General features: G+C 38.0%; 1 protein-coding gene across 1 annotated transcript in view; it reads left to right on the top strand.

The window, feature by feature from the left end:
- Positions 1-21930, top strand: part of TRIO (trio Rho guanine nucleotide exchange factor) — a 243989-nt gene that overhangs the window by 148757 nt on the left and 73302 nt on the right. Inside the window, exons 21-33 of the mRNA XM_066326466.1 lie at positions 1183-1305; positions 4049-4243; positions 4355-4470; positions 5010-5076; positions 5859-5968; positions 7045-7114; positions 7570-7659; positions 9534-9626; positions 11774-11885; positions 13871-14061; positions 16907-17008; positions 18646-18788; positions 19387-19486. Of these exons, the coding sequence (XP_066182563.1) occupies positions 1183-1305; positions 4049-4243; positions 4355-4470; positions 5010-5076; positions 5859-5968; positions 7045-7114; positions 7570-7659; positions 9534-9626; positions 11774-11885; positions 13871-14061; positions 16907-17008; positions 18646-18788; positions 19387-19486 (1512 nt within the window). The remainder of the gene's footprint in view (positions 1-1182; positions 1306-4048; positions 4244-4354; positions 4471-5009; positions 5077-5858; positions 5969-7044; positions 7115-7569; positions 7660-9533; positions 9627-11773; positions 11886-13870; positions 14062-16906; positions 17009-18645; positions 18789-19386; positions 19487-21930) is intronic.

Raw genomic sequence — 21930 nt, 5'->3', positions numbered from 1 at the left:
TGAAACATACATATCTACTGTCCACCAAGATAAATCTTTTCCTGTTCTTGCTAGTATGGATAGATAACACTCATAATTTCAATTTACTCTTTAAAGGGAAGGGTGAGGACGCACCAGCAATCTACTACTTTTTCTTTTGAGCTGTTAAATTTTTGTCTAGTGTTCCGTGTATTTACTGAAGATACAGAAGATACGCATTTAGAAAATACGCATTTAGAAAAAAGGTGGTTCTAAGCAAGCAAGTATAAAACTCTTTGAACATCTGCTATTGGCTTTGTCAGAAATGAGAAGTTTCTAAGCTCCTGTCTATCTGCCTGCTGCTGTAGGGAGGCTGTATTGAGAGCTGCAGAACAGTTGTCAGTTAGATTTTCGCTGTTGTGCAGCAGTTGGAGACAACCCTTGCTTTTTCCAGGAGCCAGAGATTCCTCACAACCACTTAATTATGCTTAAAAGGGCAGCAGGTAATGTGGGTGAAGCATAGATAATTACATGGATCATCGTTTTTCATAATAGTGAGCAAGTAAAGTGTCAGGATGTGGAAGGGAAACAATCTTAGTTTGCAGTTTTTTGTTCTGATTTTTTTCCTACTTACAGATACATGAATTGGTTTGACTGAGACATCTCACTGATCCTTCTCTGCTGCAGAGCTAATTTCTAGGAGCACAGACCACACTTTGTGAGACTGGAATACATGTCAGCAAAAGAGTGAAGTGATAGTTAAATCTTACATGCTTGGAAAGTTTAGCCTACACACTTGGTGGTCTAGTGTACATTTTTGCGAGTTGGAACATGTGTATTTCTGAGTGCAACTGTCCCATGGGGCACCAAGAAAGTGATTTTTTTTTCCTTTTCCTCAGCTAGGGAGTATACTTCCAAAACTGTGAACAGAATTAGTTAGAATCCTTCAATAGTGGACTGCTGTGGCCCTGCGGTAGTGGACTTCCCTGAAGTGTTTGAATTCATACATTATTTTTAATTCTTTTAACATTGCTTCATAGACTAAGTGAATTATTTCAGAATTATGAACTATTTGATATTGTAGAGGTATTAGATGATTGCTACAAGTGACATAGAGTAAAATTCACCTGTGACAAAACTGTGTGTGTGAAATACTGATTACAGATGGTTTCTATTGCCAAAAATATATTGTTTTTTCTCTGATTTCATTAATGCTTTATTTAGGCTCTAGAATGGATTCATGACAATGGAGAATTTTATTTATCCACACATACTTCCACTGGTTCCAGTATCCAGCACACTCAAGAGTTGTTAAAAGAACATGAAGAATTTCAGATCACAGCAAAGGTAAAATAAATCTAAAAAATTATCACAAAATATGTAGAATTGGAAGGAACCTTTGGAGATCAGATAGTCCAATAACCATGCCAAGGCAGAGTCTCCAAGAGCAGGTTACACAGGAATGTAACCACCCAGGGGGGTGGTTTTGAATGTCTTCACAGGAGGAGACTCCATGGCATCCCTGGGCAGCCTATTCAGTGCTCTGCCATCCTCAATGTAAAGCAGATCTTCCTCATGTTGAGATGGAGCTTCTTGTGTTTTTAGTTCATGGCCATTAGTCCATGTCCTGTCAGTGGGCATCACTGAAGAGTCTGGCACCATCCTCCTGAAAGCTGCTTTTGAGATACTTTATATTTTGGTGAGATCCCCTCTCACTCTTCCCTTCTCCAGACCAAACGAGCCCAGCTCTCTCCTCATTAGATAGATGCTCCCAAACCATCTTTGTGTTGCTCAGCTCGACCCTCTCCATTAGCTCCTTTTCTTTCCTGAACTACGGGAACAAGAATTGAACACAATACTCCAGATGTGGCCTCATTAGGGTCAAGCCGAGAGTCAGGATTACCTCCCTCAACCTTCTGGCCGCACTTTTCCAGGATACCACTGGCCCTCCTGGCTACGAGGGCTCATGCTCATCCACCAAGGCTCACAGCTCCTTCTCCACAGAGCTGTTACTAGCAGATCAGCCAACAACCTGTGCTGGTACTTGGGGTTATTCCCCCTAAGTTGCAGGACCCTGCCTTTGCCCTAGTTGAACTTCATTAGATTCCTCTGCCCAACTCCCCAGCCTGTCAAGGTCCCACTGAGGCAGCACAGCTGGTTCCCCCAATTTCTATCATCAACAAACTTGCTAAGGGTGCGTTCTATTCCTTCGTCCAGATTGTTGATAAACAAGTTGAATGTAAGTTGATTTATATAAGATTTGGAACAAAATAAAACAACTGAATTCCCCCTGCCCAGAAAATCCCCCAAGGAGGTGTCCATCAAGATCTGTTTACTTACAGTGGCTTTCTGTCCTATTTCTGCTGAGAATAGAATAAACCAGAGGATAACCAGCAGATATTCATTGTTACTGGAGCTCCATGAGCCCTATGTGCTGTTGATTTCTCATGACAAAATTGTAGTGAGGTAGCTTAAAAATGTTTTCAATACCTATAAACCTTTCAGGGCCTTTGATTTCCACTTTCATATCTTCGTGATTGTGAATTACTGAATGTTCATTTAGAATATAATATACAACAAGCTGTATTATTATTCAGCCTATTATTATTTAGAAGATAGTACAAAAAATAAAGCTTTATTTGTTAGGTAACTTATTTTATTTAAGTATTCTGTGATTCTGCTGTAAACCTTTTTGAGTCAAGCAGTACAGTGTAAGTCTGCATCTCTGGAGGCCTTTACAGAAATGCGGATGTCACTCCTGAGGCTTACCAGTTTTCACGTGTGAAAGACCAACAGCCAGAGCATGACTGAAGTACCCGAGTTTGTAGCCTTGTCTGTCTCTCTGTTTTGTTTTGCCACCTGTTCAAACTGTCACCTTTTTCTCCCTCTGGCTCTCTAACCTTCAGAGAGAAATATTAGAGCCCAGGAAAGTAAGCGAGGGTTTATTTGTCTGAGGGACTACCTCAGAGCTTTGAGATGGAGTTGGTCAGGGGACATGTGGCAAGGGAGAAAAGAAAATCCAGAAAGAACAGAGATTACTTTTGATGTTCAAACCTGGATTTTCTTCTGTCTGAGCTTTGCTCCAGGCTTTGATTTGCTGGATCCCTTCCAGTATGCAGAGCACCACTGCTCTTCCTTATTTCCTCTGTCAGCCTGCAGATGACGTCGGTGCCCCTTTTCAAAGGAAGTTGTTTTTATCACTCCCTTGGCATTTTGCTACCTGTTGGGAGGATATGTTAGCCCTTGCTAAATCCATACTGAAAAGAAATACGTGGGTGAAGGACCATTAGGGAACAAAAAGAATTAAAAGAGGACAAACTTGATTTTTTCAAAAATGTAAGAGTCAAGTTTTTATTGACTATTTTGCTTAACTCTCTGCCAGCAAGGGCCCTCACAGTACACTTCACTCATGACAGAGAGGTGGATGTATAAACTCATCCATTGTGGATGATTTATGGTTTACATGAAAGAAAGTGCATGGTCTTAGGCAGCTTGTTATTTGGGAGAAGCGCTTACAGATTTGGCAGTAACTACTTGTTCATTTCACTGCTCTCAAACAACTCTGTGCCAACAAAGCATATTATAGAGAAAAATTAAAGAATGTAGTCTTAATCCGTTAAAGAGTAAAGTATATGACAAGACTTATTTCCATTTCAGCATTTCAGTGGTGTCTAAAGGAGGTAGATTCTTGAGACTGTGGGCCAGGTCCAGTACCAGAGCTTCAGTGGTAATGAACAAAGTACTTACTCTCTTTGGCATCAAAATGCCTTTGTATTGATGCAAGAGTACCCATGTTGAAAGGCTTGCCTAGCAGAATTTAATCTCTGGGTTAGATATGAAGCACATTTTTCAAAGAAACATAAGCAGTCTGCTTCTAGTCATGTAATAATGAAGTCCAATGAAACCTACATTAGTCTTGTGCTGTTTTTATTAAGTAAAAGTTATCTGTTTAAAGGAGTTCTGGGAAGAGAGGGCAGGAAGGTAGCTCCTTCAATTCCTTTTCTAATTACACTTAGTTGCAGTTTAGCAAAAGGACCCCCTGCATGACAGGTAGAGCTTGTAACTGTTCGATATTTTCCTGTTTTCATAGCAAACCAAAGAGAGGGTGAAGTTGTTGATACAGCTGGCTGATGGCTTTTGTGAAAAAGGGCATGCTCATGCAACAGAGATTAAAAAATGTGTCACAGCAGTGGATAAGAGGTACAGAGACTTTTCCCTGCGCATGGAGAAATACAGGACCTCTTTAGAGAAAGCTCTGGGTATTTCCTCTGATTCCAATAAATCGGTAAGAGAAATTTGAGTGTGATGACAGACAAACAAGCTTTACTTGCATTTGATTAAGCTACCTTTTTCTCCTGTCTCCTTCCTTAATCAATTCTTCCTTTCTTTAATGAAGAGCAAAAGCTTGCAGCTGGATATAATCCCAGCCAGTGTCCCTGGGTCAGAGGTGAAACTGCGCGATGCTGCTCATGAGCTTAACGAAGAAAAACGAAAGTCTGCCCGCAGAAAAGAGTAATACATTTATTTATTTTTTAATCAATAAGTCAGTCCTGATAATGAAACAACTGGCATGGCTTGTCTGGCAGCTTAGAAATAATATAATTGGTAAAAAGAGAGTGATAGTACTCAGTATCTCCTATTTCCATTTATTCACATGCTTGTTCTCACAGATAATTTTAGCATGATAGAATCCTAAACTTTCAAAACTGTTAGACTTCTTTTAAAATGCTTTTTTCCTTCATAGAAATAATGTGAAATAAATGTGCAAGGGGAGAAAGCAAGACAAGAGTTAAATGACTGCAGCAGTGAAAAGTGTTAGAGAAAAAAAAAATATCTCCTTCTCCATTTCTTTTTGTCTTGGTTAGTAATGGAGGGATGTTACCTCTTAGGTTTCCTTCCTCTGTTGTCCCTCTTCACATTTCAGTTCTCAGATTTTTCTTGCTGCAGTGGAAAAGCAAAAGCTGATGAGCAGAATAATGTATTCTGGTTATTATGCATTCATAGTGGTCTAACAGACTGAGATCTGATTATTCTTTCTGTTGTCACCTAAGGTTCATTATGGCTGAGCTAATTCAGACAGAAAAGGCTTACGTAAGAGACCTCCGGGAATGCATGGATGTGAGTTTTGTTTTTTTCACTAATCTTTAGAGGCAGGATTCAATCCATTGCTTTCTGTATTCTTTCTGGTTTCAACAGCTGAGTATGATTGGTTTGGAATCATAGGACCAAATTAAGTAATTTTACTGCTGTTAAGAAGAAAGTTAAAATTGCATCTCAGAACAGCCATTTCAAAATTGACGCTATATGTTTTGCTTTTGTCATTACTGAGTTTCACTATTTGTTCCTTTCCCAACTCATAATTGTGTGTGGGGGGTTTTGTTTTAGAGAGTGGAGGGAAAAAGGAGGGGTTTACTTTATTTGCTTTGCTAGCAATAGGGGAGAGCTTGTGCTAATTCTCTTATTATCTGTATCACATGTTCTGCTAGTAGCTGACTTTTTGAATAGAAATTCAGTGAGATTCCATGGAAAAGTGCCCAGTAATTGTTATGCTGGAGCAACTAAGGTTCAGTGGTAGCTGTTGCACAAAACATGAACTTCTAGACTGCAGACATGACCTTGATAAGGAATATCCTGAAGCATTAGAGGTTGTCAAGAACACTATGCATTTTAAATGATGAAGTCTCAGGGACTATGTTAAATTGTCAGTTTTAGAACTTGTATTTCACTGTCAAAATCACAAGGTATATTTGACACAACAGGCACTGTCACAATTGGAGATGATGCTGCTGTGTGATCTTTACCTAATTTCTCTCGAAGAATGCATACTTACAGAAACCTGGCTGTGTCTGTTGGGAGTTTATCATCACTTTTCACACACCTTTTTTTTTTTTTTTGGGCAGACATATCTATGGGAAATGACAAGTGGAGTTGAGGAGATCCCACCTGGTATTGTAAACAAAGAACACATTATCTTTGGAAACATGCAGGAAATTTATGAGTTCCACAATAAGTGAGTAACTTATCTTCCATTTCCATACTACTGCTAAATCCAAATGATGACCTGAGGGATTTCCTAATGAAAATATTGTCTATATCAATAAATGCTTTCCCATTAAAAAATTGGAATATTTCCCTCTTGCATTGCTAAATTATTTCAGCTGTTGTTTTTTGCAGAGAGGTAGGTAGGTACACAATTAGAAATTGTATTTTTCAGTCTCAGGCATCTTTCAACATTTAAGAAATTTTTTGGATACACCAAAATTCTGTTGTAAATTTATTAGTTTTTCTAAAGAGATGGAAACCACTGAACTCAATAAAATACAAACATAGCCCAAGCATTAAGGCTCTGTCATTCTTTCAGAACCCTCATTCCTGATATCCAAGTAGCAGCTGTTCGTGAGAAAGAGTACGGCTCCCAGCTCTTCTTGGCTGCTCTTGGCTTCTGTGGAGATGCTCCAGCATCAATTCATTTACATGAGTAGAGAGCAAAAATGAGACTTGTCCAGTCCATTTCTTCTGAATGGAGTGGTGCCTAGGGGGAGCTTTGTACAGAAGTCTTACTCTGAATCTTCCTTCTTTGTTATTTCCTGATTGTGTACACGTTTGTATCGGGTTATGATTCTTTGAAGTAATAAAATACATCTAGTGTATTCCAGACCCAAATTTTACAGTTCTTTGTATGCTTTCTGTTAACTTGAGAACTTGAGTATGCAAAAAGTAAGGTTTGGGGTTTTTTTTAAATTGAGATGAAGGCCTTTCTTGAAACTAAAAACATTAGGAAACCATCTTGATAGAGAGAGAGACAACAGCAATTATTAAAATTTTGCATATCCTTATGTTATAACTGCGTGTCTGCTGGTTCAATTTCTGATCTTCTCTTCAGAATTTTTATTGAATTATATTTGATATTAGTACTTTTATTACACATTTTTATCTATTCCAGTTATCTTTATTTCCATAACTCAAACATTTGGTATTAGAGAAAGTTTTCTAATGGACTTTGTTCACAGACAATAGATCCAAACAAGTTGCTGTAATAAACATGCTTCATATGCCTTATACTACTTGTTTCTTTTCTGCCCACAGTATATTTCTCAAGGAGTTGGAAAAATATGAACAGTTACCAGAAGATGTTGGACATTGCTTTGTTACTTGGGTAATGAAGTCAGACTTATATTTAGGGATAGAAGGGGGGATGGGGGCATGACGGGATGAATTCTTGCTCTCAGATCCCTTTTTGATTTGTAAAAGTACCTCTTCCTTCAAATTTAAGTAAAACGTCTATATCTTTAACTGAGAAAAACAGCAATTAGGGCACTCCTGTCAGATGCCAGTCCTTAGCTGCTCTTGAAGTGTCTGCAAGTTGCCTAAACCAGCGTGCAGATTTGGTTTGTCTTGGCTTTGAATAACCTATTTTTATATGCATTGCTGTCGTTTTCAGTCTTACTTGCCTGATGTCTATTTTTGTGCTGCCAGTTTGAGTGGAAATATAGTTCTGTACAGCTCAGTTTCTTGATAGGGAAGATAAGCTCTCTGATAATGGTTTAAAAACTTTGAGACAGGAATGATGCTCTCGGATAACCTTTGTAAATTTGCATTTTTGTTCTGCAGGCAGACAAATTCCAGATGTATGTTACCTACTGTAAAAATAAGCCAGATTCCACTCAGCTGATATTAGAACATGCAGGAGCATACTTTGATGTAAGTACATCATGTCCATCTTAAAAGCACACCTTGGTTGTTTAACTCATGCATTTGTGGTTCTGCTGAGTGCCTAATTGGTTAAGAAAATGTAAGTTTCCTGTTAATAACGCTCCAATTTATTAAGCTGTCAGCTTAAGAAAATCAATCCTGTGCCTCATGTGGTTAGCTTCATGCTCAGTTGGGGTTACAGAGCTGTCAGATCAGATGTGAAAAGTCGCTGTCGCATATCAGAGCGGTTCAGAGCTGGAAGCAGGTTATGGCAACCAACAACCAAGACATGAATCTTCAGCTCACACAAGCACATCCTGCAAATCTTAGCAAATTTTGATGTGCTTAGTTTGCATTATATGTAATAGAGATAGAAATCTTCGTTAGATTTTTGGAGCACTTTTAAACTGTAAGTGCATGTAGTGGTTCACTACTATTATTCAGAAGGGCTGAACCTCCTTATTCAGTTCCATGGTCTACACATGTAATATTCTGCATAAAAAAGTGGCAAAAAATGTAGATGTGTTAGAGGTTTTAGGGAGGAATTTTGGCCATGGTGAATGAGTTTTGGTTGGATGTGTATTAACAAATGATTCAATTAGAGTGGTCTCTTTTTCCATTTTTTTTCCCCAGCTGAGCCACTAGCTGTGTAATGACACCACAGGTTTTTTTGGAATTGTTTGTACAAGTAGGGGGAAGTAGAGGAAATCCCTGAAGCCCTTGGGGTTAATCTCAGAACTCTAGTCACTGAGGAAATGGGATTTCTAAACATTGTAAGGCAAAGCCGTTCTGTGAAGCCTCCATTAAGTTTTCAGAGTTTGAAGAAGAGCAGGTAAGTTACAGAAAGTCAGGTAGAAATGACCAAAAAAAATCTCAAGAAAAATTTAGTAAATACCATTTTGAAAAATAACACAAGGCTCTGATAAAAGTATTAGAAACAAATCCTTGCCACCACATCCTTTGATCATTTTTTTTACCATTATATCCAGAGCTCTTCATCCCCTAATCTGCCCAAAGTATATTAGAAGTGTGAAGACTTAATTCTGTGCACAGAGAACTTGAGTGCTTCCACTGATGACACCATTGGTCCATGTGAAAATATCATTTGTGTCCCATTCACTGTAACCAGGGTTAGGTGGCACACAGCTGTGGGGCATAACTTGCAGTTTGCAATTGCTTGGTTAAAATAGGTCCAGTGCTATGATAAATGGCAGACCTTATGAGTAGAGTTCAGCCCCAGTCAGTACCTGAAATCTGTAATCGTCCTATTTAGCTATCAGATCATTCTGTTTTCTACCTTTATTTTCGTGGAGGTAATTTTTTTTTTTTATTTCTAAGTGGCTGTTTTCTTTTCAAGTGCTTGGTAACCTCTTTCCTTCAGTCAGAAACTGTTACTCAGTGCTCCCTCTGGTGGGGATGAGGCCATCTGTGACTTTTGGCAACGAAATAGCACAGGATGCTGAGAAACTTCGACCTCAGCATCCCAGTACTCCTGTTCCTGACCTAGGAGCACTGAAGTGTGTGGGATTTTCCTCTCTTGCAAGTAGCAAAAGAAGTACAGATCTTAATGTTTTAAAAAAAGATGTTCCCGCACATTCTATGCCCCTAATTGTTGCTCTTTGTATTTAGGTTTGTCAAAAAGTTTCACAGGTACTCTCGGAGGTAATCATCTTCTGTTTATACCAAGCAGGCAGATGCACAGCATAATGATTCATTGTGCCTGGAATAGCTGGTTATCCTGGTTTTTGGAGGACTTTTTTTTTTTTTTTTTTTTCTGCTAAAATAGAATTTATTGTTGATCTATATTATTTCATATCCCTCAAAACAGTTTGTATCTGAATATTGGTGGTCACAGTCCTCAAATGTTTGCTTTTTCCATGTAGGAGATACAACAACGACATGGACTGGCCAACTCTATCTCCTCTTACCTTATCAAACCTGTCCAAAGGATAACAAAATACCAGCTTCTTTTAAAGGTCAGTATTAATTCAGGGTTCCTCATCTGATTCTGCTGATCATAAGAAAGCAAAGTTCTTGCTAAAATCAGGAGGGTTGTTCTACTCTGCTCTCTGAGACTCCAGCATCCTGGGCAGCTGCAAATACTGCTGCAAAATTTCAAGTGAAAAGGAAAGAAGGCATAAACAAGCAACTTTTTGTCCAGATTTCTGTAAACCACAAAAAGATACCTGTCTACTGATGTTTACTTAGAAAATATAATTTGCATTTCCAGAGTGAAAAAGTAATTCATGGCTAGATGACTATAAAACCACTTTTTTAATGATTTCTACACCAAATTTTGGCAAGCCATTAGTTAAGCTGATGGTATTAAATACTGTAAAATAGATAATAATATATTTATTTTTATGTAAAACTGTAATGTAAAATATCTAGAAGACATACAAATATGTCATAAATAAGGCGTAAAAATATGTGTGTGTATGGGTAAATATTTACACATAGTGACTGTACCTGTAAAGCTGTTGCACAAAGAGTTATTATTTGTAATGTTGCCTGGAAATGTTAAGTAAATAGTGTCTGTTAAAATACGCACAGCTTCTGGAACCCTGTTAGAGCTTTTACTCAGTGGACAGATGTCTTCTCAAGTGAGCAGCAGTGTTCTTGGCCTGTGCTGGGTCTCTGCTAGGTGGCAATGCTTGTTTTGCTGCAGCAGCCTACAAAAGCACTGTAACTGATCTCTGTCTCCCTTTTTTACTTGAAAACAGCCATGTGTGATTGCCTTTGAAATTTCTGAAAAACATTAGAGGCTATTTCAGGTCATATTGGGTGGAAACAAATCTGTCATTTTTGACTGAAGTTTTATTGTCTGTTTTCCACTTGCAAGGAGTTGCAGCTTTGCTAGGTTATAATTACAGAAATACTCTGGGCTGTGCTGTTTCAGAAATTTTGAGGTATTAAGTCCAACTATTACTATTTTTAATATTAATATGCTTTAACCTGCTAATTTTTGGAAGTGGTGAGATGAATTGGTTTCATCAGTGTTTGCAGAGCCAGAAATCTTTGCTATGTGGTAAAATGGATTTGTTTGGTGGTTGCTGGTTTTCTGGGTTGTCTTTCTTTTTTTTAAATTTTTTTTTTCTGTAATAGGAGAGAGATGTATAGCATGGTAGCTTATTTTTCCAAATGGTATGAAGCTGGTCCTTTTCTGTGTCTCTGAAAGATACTTAGTTACTCTCACTGTTCTGTGGAGTTGTCATGCAAAATTTAGATGTGATCATGTAGTGTTTTGCTGTGATGGTGGTATTGTCAGTTGAAAAAAATAATGTAATGATCATAACAGTAGTCGTCACATGGATTTCCCTTTAAAAAGGGGAAAAGGAATTTAACCTGAGGGAATGAATTAAGTGGGCCTTTTGAATAACAGAAGGAACATAATATGCTCTTTTGGTTACGTAACCTACATTTTATCTTGATACTGTTCAAATACTTAAAAGCTGTGAGGAAATTTGAATATCAGCTCAGGCGCTGTTCTGTTAAATCTGTGGGATGTTGAATGGGCAGAGAACTGTATGCCCTAAATTCTACTACAGTACTTCAGCATGTTCAGTTCTCTAACTTCTGTCCATTGCTTAATGCTTCTTGATATTGAAAAGTTTTGTCTGTAGATTGTTTTTAACTCTGTGAACACGGATTAGTCATTCATGGAATATTTAGAATAAAACAGTGTATATTCTCTTTATGAGGAGTTGTACAGAGCAGGTGTTTGGTACAGTGGAGCAATGACTGACTGGAGGCAGGAGGGGTCCTTTTGTGCTGTCCTGCTTTCCCCCATCTTCGTGACTTGGCAGCTGCATTGTTCTGGGCCTCTATGTAGTGCAGCATCTGATAATTGTCTGTGCTTATCAAAAAAAGCTTTTTTTAACCTAAGTTATAAAGATTTCTTATTAAGCAGATAAACCTGTTTAAATTAGAAGTGGTTAACTGATAGCTTGGGCTGCTCTTTGAAGAACTGATCATGATAGGAACAAAGTACGCAGAGTAAGAAGTTAAAAAATACATTATGTGTCAAAAATGATTTTTGGTTTGTTAGAACTACTCTTTGGTTGTCTGTCACATTAGCGTAGAATTAAGTGATAGAGTCATTTTGTCTGCTTGTCTTTTGCAGGAGCTGCTCACGTGCTGCGAAGAAGGTAAAGGTGAGATTAAGGATGGCCTGGAGGTGATGCTTAGTGTGCCAAAGCGAGCCAATGATGCCATGCACCTCAGCATGCTGGAAGGTAGGATTCAAGCTGCCTTTCCAATTCATTATGTGCTGCAGATAAACTTTGTTTTGTGAACACGTTCTTTTCTCTGGGTTTTTATTTTTCTACCATTTTGGCTGGGCTATATAGGATGCAAATTTATTCAGGAAAATTAATTGTTACAGACAGCTCATACAGTTTTATTAATTTTTTAGGTGTTCTTTCACCTTGATCTGTAGTTGTATCACTGCAGATTTGAAAAACATGTAGGCTAATGAGGTAGTCCACTGCTCACCCCAAATGTAATACGTGACTGGTTGGCTCTGCTGGCTTTGGCTGTGTTCTCCAACCAGTATCCTTTGCTTCTTTATACGAGGCACATAAGTGTATTATTGGTGATTTTGCTGATTTATGTATCAAATCATTGTCTCCAGGAAGTTTGTCTATTTCACATCTGTTTGCTGCCTGTTCCATAACAGACTTCTAGTTGACATGAAATCTATCTTCTGGCAGTAAAATGTCAGCATAAGCCAATTTAGCCCAAGCCTAAGCCAGCATAATCATGTTCATGGCAGACAGTGGAGGTTGGACGTAATGCATCTATGTGCTTAGAACAACTTCCTGCCAAAATCTGTTTTGCAGTTGGCACATTACCCTGTTATAATGGTCCAGTCATACATTTAGTAATAGAAGTGTTTTTCTTGGGCGTTTAAATTTTTTGAGAAAAAAACAATGGGTCCTCTTACCCTACAGTTGCTGAATAAATACTCTTAAGTGCTTCTAGTCAATATGCCTCTTCTTCCCCTCTGCCTTCTGGTAGTAGCATACAGCTTGTTGTGGAATTTCCAGTATTGTGCTTGTTACTGTAAAATTTGCCTTAGTTTGACATGTGATCCTTGATTGTATGAGCACTCTGGATCACATCTGTTCGTTGATTTTAAACAGTAAGGATGTTGGTCAGTTTACAGGATCAGTTCCAAATGCTTGTTCAGGAGGTGGTCTTAGTATAAAGGCTGACCAGCTTTGGTAATAATCTTTTAACACTTGGAATGTGACTCTGGAGAATATCCTAATCTTTTACATAAGTTGGTTTTACAACAAACCTTGCATGCATTGTTGAGTCATCCCATGTTGGACAAGTATAGTGAGTGAGCACATTTCCTTTTTATGTCTCTGGAGGATTTGGAATGAACATCCTGGCGGAACTTGCCTCTGATCGTCTCCATACTGTTGCCCTGTTCAGAACACGAGAACTGGCAAGCAGTGTCTATTTAAAATACATTTTGATACTACTCAGAAGAGTATGGCAGACAATTTTTGTTATCCTCCAGCTTTAAAGCTGTGTATTAAACTGGGAGAGCATGTTAACATTAAAATGGAAGTAAAATTGTTGGTATTCTCAATCTTCATTTTCTTTTCATTATGTCTCAATACAAGTGGTCCAGCTGGTAATTACTTTACTGTGGATCAATTCTGGCATGACCAATAGCAGCCTGATTGTCTGCCAACAGCTCCAAGATGCCATGTTTTTCCATCCCCAGCTGGAACACATTTCTGTGCTCATTGCCCACGTGGTAAAGAAGGTGTACCTCCAGAAAAGGTGGCTTTTGGGAGCTTGCCACACTCAGAAGAACCTGATGTCCTCTGTATCTTTGCAAGTTGCTTACTTTCTACAGTGGTAGAAAGCTCATAAGAGAAAACATTTTCGTCACAGAAGAGGTTACCTGAAGCTGACAAAGACAGATTTTGTCATTTGTTGGTAAAATACTGCCAGAAGAGTTGATTAAGTTCTCAATAGTTGGATGTCTAAATTCAGAAGTACATTTGAGCTGCAGTTACACTTAGTATATTGCAGTGCTAAAATCAAGTCTTGTCTTTAGTATTAATTTCTAGGAATTTCATCTTTTGGAAGTTGTATCAGGGAGAAAAAATCATACAGTTAATGAACAGAAGCTGTGCTTTTTACATTGTTTGTATTACCGATTTTTCATGGTGAGTCTTTCCTTTCACTTTGTTTTTAGGCTTTGATGAAAATATAGAATCTCAGGGAGAGCTCATCCTTCAAGAATCCTTCCAAGTATGGGACCCAAAAACTCTGATCCGAAAGGGAAGAGAGAGGCACCTTTTCCTTTTTGAGATGTCCTTGGTTTTCAGTAAAGAAGTAAAGGACTCGAGCGGAAGGAGCAAGTACATTTACAAGAGCAAACTGTTTGTAAGTATGGGAGAACAATCATAATTACAAAACTGTCTAGAGTAGGCTTCAGCTAAGGTCAGGTGATTTAGGTGTGCCTGGAAAACTTGAACTCTTATAGAGCACTGAAAGAACAGCCTTGGAATGTATAGAGTGAAACTTGCAACTTTGGTGCTTTGTCTTGCTTTTGAAGCAAAAGGATAGGCTCAAAGCAACTGACTGAAGGGTACATGTCAGTCTTGTTGTATCAGGTCAAATGAAAACCAGTATTGAGCTGGACTTTTTTTTCTTAATTATGTGTTGATTGCAAGTTCTTTAACACTTATTTGTATAAAGCTGAAGAATGGAAGGAGTTCATAAGCTCCCTTCATCTTTCTTGTTTACTATTGCTGTATTCATTTTAGTGGATATTCTACACTTACTGATAGAGAAAGGCAAGAACTTTGTTTTGGAAAAGTTCAAGAATGTTCGCTGAGACCAGTAGTCTTTAAATAGAATTATACTACTTATGATCTACTGAAAGGATGTAAAGGTGGAAATGTTTTTCTTCTCTTCTAAAAAAAACCCCAAAAAATTCCCAAACCTCCACTCTTGCTTTTCTTGTGTCTCATGTATGCTTTACATAACTCTGGAATTCACAACCTTATCTTCCTCTCCTGTTGCATGACTGGTGTGAGAGCAGTATTCACTCTCCATGAATGTAGGTAGCCAAGTGGCAAGACAGTCTCCCATGGCTTGCTCTGCATCTCTCAAAGGCAAGATTAGTTTTTATACCAAATACTTCAGAGCAAGAACTTGAAATTACTTTACTTCTCAGAATCACACTCTAGAAAACATTATTCTTGTATTGATCCTGTTGAGATATATAACTAAGTCTAGATGGTGTAAATAATGAGTCTTTTCTCTGTGCTTCTCTTCCTTTTCTTTCATTCATTCGCTCTTCCTACTTCTGTGTCCAAACTGGTAAAACAAGTTGGTGAAAAAGAAGGAACTTTTTCCATATCTTTCTTTGCATATTCTGTCACTTCATTTCCAACACTTGCTTTCCTTCCTGATACTAAATAGCTAGCAGGTAACACAGCTGCAGCTGTTTATTGATCACACCTTTCTTTGATGCTCTTAAGAACCCAAAATAAAAAAAATGCTGGTGTATTGGAGAATACTGATAGCTGCCAAGGGATTATGTGGGAGAGGCTACAACTGAAAAATCAGTCCTGTAAAATTGTGGTGTCAGTTCCTCCAGCAGGAATTTAGTAACAGCCTAAGGTCTTAGAGAAGCTGATGGAAATCTTGAAGACTCTTATTGTACCTCAGTTTTAAAATACAAGGTTTCTTTTTGTTGTCATATTCTATCTGGCAAAATATCCTGTAGTGCAGCTTACAGGCTAAGCAGCTCTTATAGTTAGATCTTTAGAAAAGGCATGTGTTGGAAGCATGCAAGTTGATTTGAGCTAAAGATCTTTTTTGTATGGTGCCCTGTGACTTCTGGAAGGTGGCTTTACGAAAGTGAGGTCCTTCTCTTTGCTTCAGGCATGATGACCATCAGGGTTTCTCCAGCACAGGATAGTCAGTGGCATGATAAATACATAAGTGGCAGAATGCATTAATGAACTCCTTTGGTAAGAGATTTAAGTGTCCAAGAGCAAATGCGTACGAAGGGCTGTGGGAAACAAGGCAAGTGGGCATTACTTTGACAGAACACTCTCCCAGTCACCAGTAACTGGCTGTTGAGAGCTTCCTCACCTCGGTGTGGTTTCCATGCATCCAGTAACCCACAAGGATTTCTGTTCTGTGAGCCTCGTGCAGACTCTGAGCATTGCCAGGGTCCTCTGCAGCGAGCCATGTTGCTCAGCTGCCTATTGGGCAAAGACAGTTGTGTGTGGAAGGTAGATGTTGGGATGGGATTATTTTAGAAGAAAAAAAAAACAGAAAAGCTTTCACCTATTAACACAAAAAACCCCCCACCAAGTTGGCATCCAAGTGAATCAAGAAAAAAAATTACCTTTATTCAGGTATTGAGTATCCAGCATCTCCTGTGTTGAAGTGTGTGTGTGCTAATTATGAAGTGTATGAGGGGAAAAATACAGCTTCTAATCATGTGAGAATAATTAGCAGCTGTTGGGGAGTGAGGGTTCTTTTAGTTTGAGCTGTATTTCTTAGTTTGTAAATTTTTTTGGAACAGAGCCTGTATGAATTGTTTAAAGTGGAAGCCAATTCACATGAGTGATATGTTGTTCCAGTCAGAAAGTGAAAACATTTTGGATGATAATTAGCTATTAAGGTCTGACATTAGAGCATTTCCAAAGACTGGTTGCTCATGTAGTTGTCTCACAAAGTTCTCGAGGGAAACTGCATTTCTGAATTATTTCATCTGTTTCAGAGGAAAGGAAACACACTAGGAAAGGCTCATTTGGCAGAAAAGGAACCAGAGTTTTAGAAGATATCAAGAGAATTCTTGAGCATATCTTCTCTGAGAGAAGGCTTAAAAATCAGTAAATAGTGAGTGTTCTCCAATGGAAATGAACAGGGAGAGAAGCCAAAACTTACTTTTTGCCAAGAATCTTCTTTCGAGTTACAAGGCTTTTACTGTGAAGTCCAAAAACTAAAATAAGTAATTTGGTATTCAGATTGTGTTATTGTTTATTGGTACTTTATAGAAAAGACTGTTAAGCTTACAGTTCTTGCTTTTTTGAAAAGACCTCACCCCTGCCACCAGAATAAAGGACTCTCTCTAGCATATGAGTTAGCCTTAAGCTTCTGAAAATCTCTTTAAATAGCAGTGCTCAATTTTGTAGATTATTAGCTTGCCTTTGTGGCTTCTGAGAAAAAATGCCATGTGGTCCTAACAAATTTTTCTTAATTCCAGACTTCAGAACTGGGTGTCACAGAACATGTAGAAGGAGACCCCTGCAAGTTTGCTCTGTGGGTTGGAAGGACACCAACTTCAGACAACAAAATTGTTCTCAAGGTGATTTTAGCAGATGTGCTTTAAGTCTATAGCAAGTCTTGTAGTTGTTGATATTTGTTGGGAAGGCAGGGAGTGATTATGGTGTGTAACCTGAGACTCCTTCTCAGCTGAAGAACCTGGTTTGTAATACCATAAGCAGCTAATGGGTAATTCAGCGTATTTTGAGGAGCTCTGTTGAGCTGAAACAGAGTTAATCTTCCCATGCCATAGGTTAATACACCTACAGTATTGTTCGTGATTTCGTATATATTCATAGTGAATACTCAATAATGTCACTTAAAAATGGCCTCTCAAATTTACATGTCAATACTCAAATTTGTATCTTTTCCTCGTGAAAAAGGAAACAAAAGCTTATATTAGATTTCTGGCAGCAGACAAGGAATGCAAGGACATTAAATTTAGCATTAACACATAGTAGATTTTCTTTCAGTTTTTTTGTTGCCATAATTTCACAGACAATGCTTTCCAGCCTGAAATGATCCTCCCAGGGCAGAGCAGAATAAGAGGTTTTAATTAAGGCCTCTGTACATAACATCACTTTAATTTGTTTATGTTCTGTACTTTACTTAGTGCATAGGATATTTAGAAAATTTCTGTGATACATTGAGCCCTTCAACAATTTTATGGACTTTGGTTGGTTGGTTGGTTTTAGAAGCTGGAAACAAGCACTCCCTTACCTCATTAATATTAGAAGTAAATTCCATTAAAAACTAAATAAAAGATTGTTTAAAAGGTCATGTTTAGCTTTTTTTTCCTAAATGTTTTTGTTTGTAAAAGAAAACAAAATTCTTTTACCTACCTGTCCATCTGTTCCTATAATTTTCTTCACCCCTTTAGAATTCCTGGTTATTATATATTTATAATATATTAAACATTTAGAATATGTTTGAAGCCAGTTATTTCAGGAGACAGCAATTAAGAGAAGTAGTATATAATTAAGGAAATTATATATAATAATTTCTTTAGATCTGCAGTAATATTTATATTTAGTAACATTTCAGGTGCAGGGTTAAATTGGACTAAGCAATCAGATTACAAGTTGGGCAGGTGGATATCAAATAATTTCTGGAGTATTTTAAAAAATAGATATGTTGCAGGCAGTAATTAAAAAACAATCCCTAAATTAGTTTTCTGTCTTGAGATATGTATCAAAAAGTGGGAAAAGTAATACACGAAATTGTTGACAAAGTGTATGTGCTGCAGTAAAAGTTGACATTATTATTACTATTATATTATTATTATTTCAAGTTAGAATTGTTCTAAAATGTAGGGTGAGTTTACAATACCAGTATTCAAGGTGTTAATACTGGAATCCTCAGAGTAAGTCAATCCACCCTGCCTCACGTGAGATGCATACAGGGCTTTTGCTATCAAGTTACAAAATTAAACTCTGAATTAAGGTTAAAACGTTTTTTAAATTACCAATATTTATAATGTTGAGAAGTGTAAAGTATTGTTGGTGATCTAAAATTAAGACAGCCAGCTAGAATTTCCTTTTCTCTGTTCAGGTTTTCAGAAAATTTTCACAAAGTCATTCTTTATGCGTTCCTCTTTGTGTTTATGAGCTGACTGTATGTGTGGATCTACTCAGCCATAATGGTCCATTGTGGGGGTTTTGTTTCTTTTGCATATCAAAGGCATCCAGTATAGAGAATAAACAGGACTGGATCAAACACATCCGGGAAGTGATACAAGAAAGGACTATTCATCTGAAAGGAGCTTTGAAAGAGCCCATCCACATTCCCAAAACTGCACCAACAACAAAACAGAAAGGAAGAAGGTAAGTAGTATTTCAAATAATCAGAGATCTCTAAGTACACAACAGTTCTCTTTCCTCTGTAGTGTCAAATTTTGAGTGACTTTCAGTGAATTGGACAAAAGCGAGAGTCATTTTGTCCAGCTTTATCTTATCATTAATTTACAGTTTCCTGCAGTGCTGAATTTGTTGAGATTTTTGGTCTGAACAGTCCCTGACTTTTGTAAATGAGCTGTTACAGAAAGGATTGAGAACTGCAGTACAGGATAGCTGTACGTTTTAGATTTTTGCAATTCTGCATATGCTACTCAGGTCCTTGGGTTTTCCTTTTTTGAAGCTTGAAATTACGTGACCAAATGTCCTCCTTGCTGGCTTTGGTTAAGTGACTGTGCAAGTTTGTTGCCATATTTCTGGCTTATTGGATGTTGCCTTAGTTCTACATGATGCATACCCTGCAAATTAATTTCTTCTCTTACAGCAGAGAACAGAGTATTAAGTACTGACTGTTTGATTCTTGCATCCGTTAGTTTGGTGTCTGTTGCCACACTAGGAGTGTCACTTCTTAAACTAACATGTTACAAACACAGTTCTACTCTTGTAATGAAAACTGAATTTTTTGCAGAGATGGTGAGGACCTGGACAGTCAGGGAGATGGCAGCAGCCAGCCTGATACTATTTCAATTGCCTCACGAACCTCCCAGAACACGCTAGACAGTGATAAGGTAAGTTTCCCAGGCATTGCACTGTGCTGAGAGCAGATGATTCGTCCCTTAGTGTGAATTAGCACCCAAGATTAGTCCTTAGTACCTTCAGAGAAGAGGCATGGAAATACTCAGTCTCTTAAAAATAGCTGTCTGCAATGGAGAAAATACCTTAATCATGTGGGAGGCAGGAGTGATCGTTTAAATCTAATAGATCATGAAGAAATTATGTTCATGACAATTTGAAGCCATTTTGGTCCCCTCTGTTCTGCAGTTTGCTCAAAGATCTGACCCAGTTTAACATGAAAATTCTGTTCTCCGTAAAATTTGATAGGGATGCACAGAATTTTTCTCGATGTTTATCTCAGCGTCCCTGAAAGCATTACCATCTGCTTTTCATGTTGGCTTGAGGCTGGTGATTGCCACAGAGATTCTGTTGTAAAGGAGAAGTACTCTCCAGCGTTTATGGGTTTGAGTGTAGGTGTTCACTTTCTGCATGAAAGCTGATGGAATCGATCAGAAGTAACCCACAAAACTGTCATTTCATACTAGTGCTGGTGTTTCCTTTCCTCCAGCTCTGCCTATGGATTCTGGCTGGGTCCTACCATAAGGATACACAGCCAGAGTTTCCCCTGGCTGGAAGAAAGATAAGTGTCAAAATAATAAAAATTTTTCTGAAATGTATGTGTTACTTGGAATTGAAACAAAAAATTTTGCCAAGTGAGCAAACCAGTATTCTTCAGAGTAGCTAAGTGAATAGGTTCTCAGAATAACATTTTGACCATTCCCATCATCACATAAACTCAGTGAGTTTCTTCTATTTTCACTTGTCCCTCAAACTCTGTAGTTTGATTTTTCCATGTAGAGAAGCAGATGGGTGGAGGGAAATATTAGGTGCTTAGGTTGCTCTTGTATTCGTCAACAACAGCCTATGTTTTGACTTTGCGTGTTTGTACTGAGGTTGGTCCGTAGTTTTGATAGTGGCCTCTTCTAAAGATACCTCTGAGAAAAACACAGGTAGAGGAAGGTTAGAGGAGGAACTCTTCTGATCACTTTTCTTTTGCTGTCTTATTCTTAGCATTCTTACTTAACTCTTTTGGGATTTAAAAACATTGAGTTTTGTATGCTAGTAAATAGTTCTTAAGAGAAAAGTTTAGGCAACCTCTGACACTCAGAAGCAAGTCATGCTCTCAGTGATTTCCCAGGTTGTTGGCTGGGACATCAGGCTCTGTGCATGCAGGCTGGAGTCGATGCAGTGCAGAGCAGAGATCCCTGCCATCACCCTTCTGCACTTGTTTGTGATGCACTGTTCACTAGGGTGACTGGCACAGTTGTCTCCTGATGCTCTTCACAGTAATATTTCATGCATTATGTGAGAATTGCTGGGAAAGGTGGCCAAGTAGAATGCCCTCAGGATTGTTTTCCTCTGACATGAGGAGGAGTCTTACCCAACAACCTGTGCAACAGGAGTTTAAAGGAGGAGGAATGGAAGCAAGGAGAAATGGAGAACACTTGTCAGTATTTTCCTGACAAATTTTAAGTGGGACTAGTGACTGTACTGTTGTTTTGGAAGTATTATTGAGATCTTGCATTTGTGTATAAAATTTCTATTAGACTTTTCTTTGCCAAGAAAAACAAGCTAATGACTCCCTGGAAGTTACTTGTGCTGTGTGTTGCATGTCCAAGGAAGGAATTTACTGTTGTGCACTTCTAAAAAGTGTATGCATAAGCAGTGTAGCTTTGTATAATGTTTCTGTTGTATGCTTTGGTTTGCTGAATACATTGAGAAAGTCTTTAATCTGTTTAAAAATACAAAATGAAATCTTTTTAGAAACAGTAACAAAAAGGTGGCCAGTTAAATCTCCCAGGGTGTCTTAACACCATTGCTGAGACAGAGGTAATCTCTCACTTTGGATGTTGAACATTCATTAGCTGCAGTTGACTTAGGGTTTAAAATCAACTCTGTTTCCTTAGCCTAGAAGCTTGAATGTGTGTGTGAATGTCGTGCAGAAACACAGTAGAACAGTTGTACAGATTTAAAGTGCTGTTGATGTGGTTAGCCAGAAGAAGGAGTGGAACTCCTCGATCAAATTTGGAGAATGTAGCTAACGGAGATGGGATTCAAAATCAAGAAACTTAAAAATATCAAACAATTAAAACCAGTAATAATGAAGCAGTAGAAGTGTTTAGTGCTATATTACTTACTAAGCTCTTGCTGAACATTTTTCTGTTCACATGTGTCTGTTATTGAGGTTGAGAAAAGACAGAAAATATCAGACATATCATATTAATCAACAGCCAAGTAAAACCATTCTTTTATTTCCTCCAATTATATGTTCAGACAGTTCATTCTTTTAAAATAAATATTTTGGTTAGAAGTGCTAAACTGTTATACAGGGAGTATATCAAGAATGAAGTCCTTTATCCAACCTCCTCAGAGATATACTTTGAAAGAGCTGAAAATT

The sequence above is a fragment of the Sylvia atricapilla genome, chromosome 1, assembly GCF_009819655.1.
Source record: "Sylvia atricapilla isolate bSylAtr1 chromosome 1, bSylAtr1.pri, whole genome shotgun sequence".
In the NCBI taxonomy this organism is placed as follows: domain Eukaryota; kingdom Metazoa; phylum Chordata; class Aves; order Passeriformes; family Sylviidae; genus Sylvia; species Sylvia atricapilla.
Note: the sequence above shows the minus strand (reverse complement) of the source record. Positions and strands in the feature narration are given on the sequence as shown.